Genomic DNA, 9113 nt, shown 5'->3' with positions numbered 1-9113 from the left:
AAAATAACTCAGAACGATCTTTCATTAAGAAAACCCAAGTACATTTTGAATAATCATCAATGAAACTAACAAAATAATGAAATCCTAAGGTGGAACTAACTCTACTAGGACCCCAAATATCTGAATGAACTAATGAAAAAATAAACTCTGAACGACCCTCAGGACCACATGAAAATGTGGCATGAGTGTGTTTCCCAAGTTGACATGACTCACAATCTAATTTAGATAAACTAGGCACCATTTATTGCAGTTTAGATAGACTAGAATTTCCCAAACATTTGTGAATGACATCCGGAGGATTTGTAACAGAGCATGCTGTGAAGGAATTTGAAGAGGTAAGCTATTAAAGGCCTTGTGATTCATGTCCTGTGCCAATCATCTGTCCCGTACTGCGGTCCTGCAGAAGAAAAGAATCAGCAAAAAAGGTTATGCTACAATGTAGGGCACGTGTCAAACGACTAACCGATGCTAGATTAAAAGGGGAACCAGGGACATAAAGAATAGAGTATAGTGTGACAGAAGATAGGGGTGTCACTTTTCCAACCCCTTTTGGTTTTGTTTGGATCCCATTAGCCAAAGTAATAGCAGGAAGAGATTGTGAATAAACAATATGTGACATAAGTGATTTGTTACCAGAAATATGATTAGAAGCGCTCGAGTCCATGATTCATGAGTATTAAACTGTGAAACATAAGCAAAAGAATTACCCGCAACAGCAACATCATGTTGAACAACCGAAGCTACTTGTGGAGACGTTTGCTTACTTGCTTGATATTGAAGGAACTCATCATATTCTGATTGAGCAATATGAGCATTATGGGATGGTCGATCAGGCGGAGTACCAAATGCTTCTTGTGGAGATGTTTGCTTACTTGCACGATTACGAAGGAACTCATTATATTCCTTTAGAACAACAGGATCATAACTGGGTGGTGAACCATGCAAATTATGGCATATGTCACGAGTGTGTCCAGACTTGTGACAATAACTACACTTGGATCGAGGTTTTCCAAGACAACCTCCTCCTCGTCGATTCTCCATAGATTTATATAGTCGTTTTTCTATTGTTTGAGATGCGAGTGTAGATGAGTCAATGGTAGGTGACGAAACTGCTTTGTGGCTGTGAGGTGTGGCAAGACGAAGTAGGCGAGAGAATAATTCATCTACGGTAGGAATTGTAGGGTGGTCAGTAGGAAGTCCAGCAAGTGTAAGAACTTGAAACTATGTCTGTCTGTGGTTTTGTTGTTTTGCACGTCCGTAGTGACTGGCATCAATGTTTCAAATTCCTCCATGACTGCCTATACTTGTCCCAAGTAGGTGGACATATCTAATTCTTGTTTCTTTAAATTGGTCATATGAGATATCACATCATAGAATCGAGATATGCCATTAGTATATAAAGCACGAGCCTTTTCCCAAACTGAATAGCATGTTTGGAATGGACGGAACAAAGGCATCAACTTGGAATCAATAGATCGCCATAGGAGACTACATAACTGAGCATCAACCTTCTCCCATTGTGCTTTGGCTTTTGCATCTTCCCCACTAGCCTTTGCCTTTTCATCTACCACACAAGCAATGTTCGTTAAGTGATCTTCGACACCTTGACCCTTGCACCACAACTCAACTGAGGAAGCCCAAGCTAAATAGTTTGAGCTTCTCATTAACGGTTCTGAAGTGATCATAGGGCTTGAACTTCCAATTCCTATATTTTTGGAGCCAAAAGTATCAAGTTGTGAAATTAGAATATGTTTTTTTTTTCGGAATCTGAAAAATAGGGTTGTTGCCGGAAAAGTAGATCTGATCGCCAAATATTGGTCGGAATCAGGAAAAAAATATATGGGCTGCCTTGGAATGAAGAGGCGACCCCACTAGAAAAAGAAACAAGTCGAAAAAGTGGCCGGAAAATACTCCACGCGCCAGCGCGTGGACCTGACAAGCTCGCCGGAGAATTTATTCCGGCGGTGCGTGAGGGCGTGTGTGGCAGCTGTTGCCGGTGAGGTTGACTGGGCTTTTCTCGTCGGAGATTTCCGCACCTAGTGGTGGTGTTGATTTTCGAAAAACAGTGATGGAAAAATTAAATACCCGGACAGCCACTTAGTTTACCGGAAAAAACTACAAAAATTGCTTCTCTTTTTTTTCTCTCACTATTGCTCTGATACCATGTGAGAAATATATGAAAAGAATATTATTGAATTGTGTTTTAATTATTACATATAGAACCCTATTTATAGACACTATGATACAGTTCCTTACCAAATAGGAGACTATAAACTATTCCTATTCTGTGTAGGATTGTGTATACCTATTCTATTCTAACATGAAATATTTTAGTCTTTTCTACCTTTACCATTATTTTTGAAAAACATATCTATCCGACTCCGACTTGACAAGGTCATTAAAGTGTTCTGGCTAAATATTCAGTCTACTAACCGTTACAGTTATGCATGTGCATCGAGCCTCTTCTTTACAATTCTTATTTCTTATGCTCTTCTTGTTCTCAAGAAATCATGTATAACAAATAGTTGCATGCCACAGTTTGAGCCTTCCCTTAGACAGAAGCCTGATATTTAAGTGGAAAAGGATAGCCACCTCTTAAACAGAGTTTCAAACCGTCCACTACATGTCCTCGGGGTTTCTTGGTTGTCAAATATACATCTGCCTACATGTATTTACGTTGTATCAGTGCACCAATGTGATTGAAAACTTTCTTGCAAATTTGGGCTTTTGGGCTTTCTTTTGACATGAAGTTCAATTATAACCCCCCCCCCCGCCAAAAAAAAAAGAATCAAGAACCAAAGTTGCAAATCTTGCCAAAGAATTTAAGCACAAACAAATGCAAGTTACCCTTGCATGAATTGTGCCAAAATGTTGTGTATCCCTATAAGAAAATAGTAGCTCATGCGCGCGGCTTGGTGCAAGTAGTGACGTGTTTTCGACCATGTGAATTAGAACTTTTTGATAGATTTGCTTAATTTGAAAAGTAAAAGTTTTTCGAGAATATTATGTTTGTGTGAGATACCAAGAAATTCCTTGGGGTTTAGCTGGCCCAATTCCAATTGTTCTCTCAGGATTGGAGCTTGGAAGGAGTATGGGCTTGCCCCTCTATCCTGCTCTAACTTAATACTAGATCGACTTCAGTCAGTGGGATCTAACTTGTGCCATGCACCAAATTCAGCATTTCACACACCACGTGCTGAACCAAAGATGTGGGGAAAGTTTGAACTATATTTAATTCACTATTAGACCATGTTAATGCTTACTTTCTAAATTCTAACTTTGAGTCTTTCTAGCATACAAAATTGCTTAATAAATCGAATTGTGGAATGAATAATAAGACACTTCATGTCCTTCCCATCAAATCTTCAGTTCCCAGCCAAGTTATATCTAAAAGGATTGAATGTAGTTATTCATCTCTAGTATAGGCTTACAAAAGACCAGCTACACAAGCTTGGCTCCAGGCTAGATAAAAGATTTCCTGATCTTGTCGGAATGGGAGCAGGAATATAAGAGAACCTAACAACTTGCACTTCCAAAAGCCTTGCATTTAAGTGAAGGATAGGGGGCAGACCATTATCCATCGAGTTTTGAACTTTGCATCATTGGTCCTCGGGAATTTTTTCATTACAGAAAAAAGTAGATAGCTAGCTTTGTTCCATTTTATAGGACGCACTTAACTTTTAGTTTGTCCAAAAAGAATCATCTTTCTAGAATGAGAAATAATTTAACTTTAAATTTCATGTTTTACCCTTAATGAGATGATTTAGAGCTACACAAATGTCGATGGCATGCTTTTTTGGATGAAGTAAAAGATTTCATTGATAGCATAAAAAAGATGCAGAAAAATACAAAAGTTACAAGGAGAGACATATGTCAGCTCCAGTACATATAGAACAACTATACTAGGTTCAGGGAGCTAACAAAACTCTTAAAACTGGTTAGAGCTATTTACAATGCTAAGACTATTCCAACTAAACAAATTGAGTAGACATCTAGATTTAAGAGTGTGGTTTGGAGTTGTGACGCACACCAAAAGATATTAGCATATATCATCAGCCAGATTTTCTTGATGGGTTTATCAACTCTCCATAAACACCAGGAGAGAAAGACATCTTTGGTTTTCAGTGCCATGACCCTATTAAGTCCAAAAATAGAAAGGAACATGCTCCAAATATCTGTTGCCAAATTACAATGAAGGAAAATATGGTTGATAGATTGTCTATCTTGTAGGCACACCGCATAGCATCTATGATAGTTTATATGTTCCTCTTTCTAAGATTATCTTGAGTGATGCACTCTTTCTATGGCTTGTTCTAGATCACAAGTTTCAAAAAAGTCTTTGCTTTCTTTCTTAAGCTTTGTGCCCAGTTAAGCTCCACCACATAAATTGTGTCGGAGGAAGTATAACTTTTTTAGGTAATATAATTTATTTATTTTTGTAACTGGTAAGGTTGAATTCTTTAGCAGGGTATGCTGGCTACCTCCAAAAAGGGAGGATTGCAGATTTCTTATCAAATCTATAATCTGATCTATATCATTTATACAAAGTTGTTTACACCACAAAAGTAGAGATACTATACAATTCCATTTAACTTTGTGGATGGAATTGGATATCTTCAAAGCATCTTCCATTTCTTTCTTTCCAGACTGACCACCATACACATGATGGTATCAACTTCCACTATCTCTTTTGACTCTTACTGCCTCCCCTCCTAATCCAACAGCTCAACATATCTGATATATGTTCTGGCATTGTCCAGTTCATGCTTGTGATGTTGAGAAACATATTCCAAATTCGAGCAGTAAACATTCAATGCAGGAAGAGATGGTTGTTTGTTTCCCCCTGTCAAGTTTCACCGGAAACACCTAGGGACTAGCTGCCTGCCTTTCTTCAGTAGAACTTCTTGTGTTTAACATGCTCTCTTTAACACTAACCAAGTAATATACTTTAGTTTTGTAGGAATGTCACTCTTCCAAAAGTAATTCCAATTATATTTTGGGTCCCGTCATCCCTTGTAGTCCTCTTTTGTAGGCATTGTTGACTGAAAAAACTCCATCCTTAATATGTTTCCATAGAATCTTGTCTGTTGCTGTTGTGGTTATAATCATTTCAGCTTGTTTCCCCAGTAGCATTGCCACCATCTCCACCATTAAGTAGTCTTCTTAAAGATATGTCCCATCCCTGTTCTGTCCAACAGTCACTCACTTTAGCATCAAGGTTCTCACAGATTAGAAAGATATCTGGAAAAAGTTCCCTAAGAGAGGTTTGGTCTATCCAACTATTTTTCCTAAATTTAGTTTTGTTTCCATTATCCACCTTGATATACATATTTCCTTCCATTTGTGACTATAGGTTCCTGATTGTCCTCCATACCCCCACCCTATATGGTTCAGAGGTGATTTTCGTACACCAAGGGTTTAGTTCTCCATATTTTGCTACTATAACCTCCTTCCAAAGAGCTGCATCTTCCTCAGTGTATCTCCACAACCATTTCATCGTTGACTAAGTTATAACCCTTTCCCTCATTACTTTTCCATAGGAAGTTCCATCAATCTACCCCCTAGGGATAGATATTGTGCCTTCCATCTAGCAAGTTTCTTTTTAGTTTCTCCAGAATATCATTCCATATCTCCATTGTTCTGTGTTGGCTACCCAGATCTATGGTAGGCAAATGCTCCACTCTGCATCCCAGTATACTTGCAAGTTGCTGGATATGAGGACCTCATTTACAGCAAAGAGACTACTTCTTCCCCAGTTTACTTCTAACCCTGAAACTGCTTCAAACAAAACCAAAATCACTCTGATGTAGCTAATCTGTTCTGTTGTAGGTTTAGAGAAAATATGATAGCGTCATCCGCATAGAGCATATGACACTCTTCTTTTTCTTTCCCCCACTCTACCCCTGACTTGAAAGCCTCTAATCCATCTATTTAATGTTGCAATCCTCATCATACTATCAAAGCCTTCCATTGCCAAAATGAATAAGAAAGGGGAGAGAGGATCACCCTGTCTCAGCCCTTTTTCTGATTCGAAAAAGCCCACAGGTTCTCCATTCACTAGGACCGAAAACTTGACTGTTTTATACATACCTCAATCTGCTTCATCCATTTGCTACCAAATCCCATTTGCTTGAGAGTATTCAGAGGGAAAGACCAATTCACATGGTCACAGGCTTTCTGAATATCCAATTTGCACACTAGACCAGGGACTCCTCCTTTCATTCTTGAGTCAGTGCATTCACCAGCAATGAGTTTTGCATCCATGATTTGCCTCCCCTTTACAAAAGCCATTTGATATTTGTTGATCAATTTAGACACCACCTTTTTTAGATATCAAATTATTTTCTTCACAAATATTATCGGCTTATTTACTTTTAATGACCATGTTTATCATGCACATTTTTTCTTTTTCTTGTTTATAAAATGTAGTGTCTCCATAAAGTGGCGCTCTTTTAATGCAAGCCTTCAATCACAGATGAAGTAATTGCAGCAATTGATCCCAGAAAAGTCGACATTCTTTTAAGGTCAGTGGTTTTATGATTTTACTTACCTTTCCACTTTTTTTAAAACCTATTGCTATCTCTCTCCTGAAGTGTGTTAGTTGACTGATTCAAAAGTTTAATGTTGTTAGTGGCAGTACTTTTAGGAGTCTTTTATGTTTTCAGTTAACTAGCTCTAGGAATCCTAATTAGTTGATAATGGTTAGTTAGCAGGTCATGGGTTAGTGCTAAACTAGTGCCCTATTTTTTCTCTAAATTTGTTTCTTTCCAAGTTCTATTTAAAGACTTGCAGCGTTGTCTTCTGAAGTAATAAAAAAAAGATCAAGTTTCTCTCTGTTAACGTCTTACTCGAGTAGTCGCTCATATCTTCTGCCAACATTCTTGGTATCAGAGCTATCGTGCGTCCATAGAATTTCTGCTTCTCTTGGGTGGTCTGGAAGCGACCATGTCCAAACTTTGAGGATGTGTCGATGAACTTCAGCTTAATCTCCTCAAGAGCAACACGAGAGGTCTGGTTGAGCAGGGATTGACGCAGGGTTACAACCCTCTTCTTAGGACCAACACAGCATCCCTTGATCAACAGGTAATCATCATTCACCACACCATAATGGGCAAATCCACCAATAGGAGTAATCTTTTTCTTAGTCCTGTCAAACTCAGTTAGTGCAGTGTGGGACTCCTGTCCAACCTTGCCAAGCTTGTAAACCTTCTTATTCATCTCAGTACGGTGATGGTATCCATTTTGACCAGCACGAGCCACTGTGAATGAAACTCTAGCAGGATGCCAGGCACCAATACAAGCAACCTTACGTAGACCCCTGTGGGTTTTGCGAGGAAGACATGTCACACCCCAACAAGTAACAACACCTTCATATAATTGAGACCGAAATTCCAAAAGGGGATGCAAACCAGCTGAGAGAACATCGGAAGAGAGACTCAAAAGCTCTTTTCACGATCCAGCAGGCTCTTGATGATGAAATTTTTCCTCGCATATCAGCTGCTGAGACTTCCAAACAAGCATAGGAGATCCTGAAGCAAGAGTACTTTGGAGATGATAAGGTAATTACTGTTAAATTACAAACTCTCAGACGGGATTTTGAAACATTATTCATGAATGAAAATGAATCTGTGCAAGGATATTTGTCTAGAACATCTGCTATTGTTAATAGGATGAGGTCCTATGGTGAGAAAATTGATAATCAAATTATTGTGTCAAAAGTGTTGAGAAGTTTAACCACAAAATTTGAGCATGTTGTTACTGCAATTGAGGAATCTAAGGACCTATCTACCTATTCTTTCGATGAATTAATGAGTTCCTTGCTAGCTCATGAAGATAGGCTAAATAGGTCTCGTGAGAAAGTTCAAGATAAGGCATTCCAGGTTAAGGGGGAGTTTGGCTACAAGGGAAAAGCAGAAAACTTAGCAGGACGTGGACATGGCAGAGGCAATTTTTGTGGTCGAGGCCGTGGTGGTAGCGAAAGAGGTAGAAACCAAGTTGGTGAATTTTAGCTCACTAATTGCACCATCAACAACTGTTGCACCTAATGAGTCTTCAGTTGAGCCGATTCCACTTAGAAGATCAACAAGGGAAAAGAAACTGAATCCTAAGTACTCTAACACTGTAATTACTTCTTGTCAATTTGTTTTGCTTGTTTCAGATCCTATTTGTTATGAAGAAGCAGTAGAACAATCTGAATGGAAGAATGCTATGATTGAAGAGATGCAAGCAATTGAAAGAAATTCTACATGGGAGTTAGTTGATGCACCTGAAGGAAAGAATGTAATAGGGCTCAAATGGGTGTTTCGAACAAAGTACAATGCTGATGGGAGCATTCAAAAGCACAAAGCTCGACTCGTGGCGAAAGGATATTCACAACAACAAGGTGTAGATTTTGACGAAACTTTTTCTCCTGTTGCTTGATTTGAAACAGTGAGAGTTGTTTTGGCTTTGGCTACGCAATTGCACTTGCCCGTGTATCAATTTGATGTGAAGTCTGCTTTCTTGAATGGCGATTTAGAAGAGGAGGTTTATATTTCACAACCTCAAGGCTTTATGATTACTGGCAACGAGAATAAAGTCTACAAGTTAAGAAAAGCTCTTTACGGGCTAAAGCAAGCTCCACGTGCATGGTATAGCAAAATTGACTCATTCTTTCAAGGTAGCGGATTCAGAAGAAGTGACAATGAGCCCACTTTGTACTTGAAGAAACAAGGTACTGACGAATTTTTGTTGGTCTGTCTCTACGTTGATGATATGATTTATATTGGTTCTAAGTCTTTAGTTAATGATTTCAAGTCCAGTATGATGAGAAACTTTGAGATGTCTGACTTGGGCTTACTGAAATATTTCTTGGGGCTTGAGGTGATCCAAGATAAAGATGGAATTTTTATTTCTCAAAAGAAATATGCAGAGGATCTTTTGAAAAAGTTCCATATGATAAACTGTGAAGTAGCAACTACACCGATGAATATCAATGAAAAGTTACAGCGTGCAGATGGAACTGAGAAAGCAAGTCCTAAATTGTTTAGAAGTTTAGTTGGTGGCTTGAATTATCTAACGCACACTAGACCTGACATTGCCTTTTCTGTTAGTGTTGTGTCCAGATTTTTGCA

General features: G+C 38.6%; 1 protein-coding gene across 2 annotated transcripts in view; it reads left to right on the top strand.

The window, feature by feature from the left end:
- The window catches only part of LOC102605531 (transforming growth factor-beta receptor-associated protein 1-like), a 24842-nt gene that overhangs the window by 7824 nt on the left and 7905 nt on the right, over positions 1-9113 (top strand). For both annotated transcript variants that reach the window (XM_015310152.1, XM_015310153.1), the window contains one exon: positions 6476-6524. In XM_015310152.1, coding sequence (XP_015165638.1) covers positions 6476-6524 — 49 coding nt within the window. The remainder of the gene's footprint in view (positions 1-6475; positions 6525-9113) is intronic.

The sequence above is a fragment of the Solanum tuberosum genome, unplaced genomic scaffold, assembly GCF_000226075.1.
Source record: "Solanum tuberosum cultivar DM 1-3 516 R44 unplaced genomic scaffold, SolTub_3.0 scf00126, whole genome shotgun sequence".
Classification (NCBI taxonomy): domain Eukaryota; kingdom Viridiplantae; phylum Streptophyta; class Magnoliopsida; order Solanales; family Solanaceae; genus Solanum; species Solanum tuberosum.
This window is presented reverse-complemented; position numbering and strand designations above follow the sequence as displayed.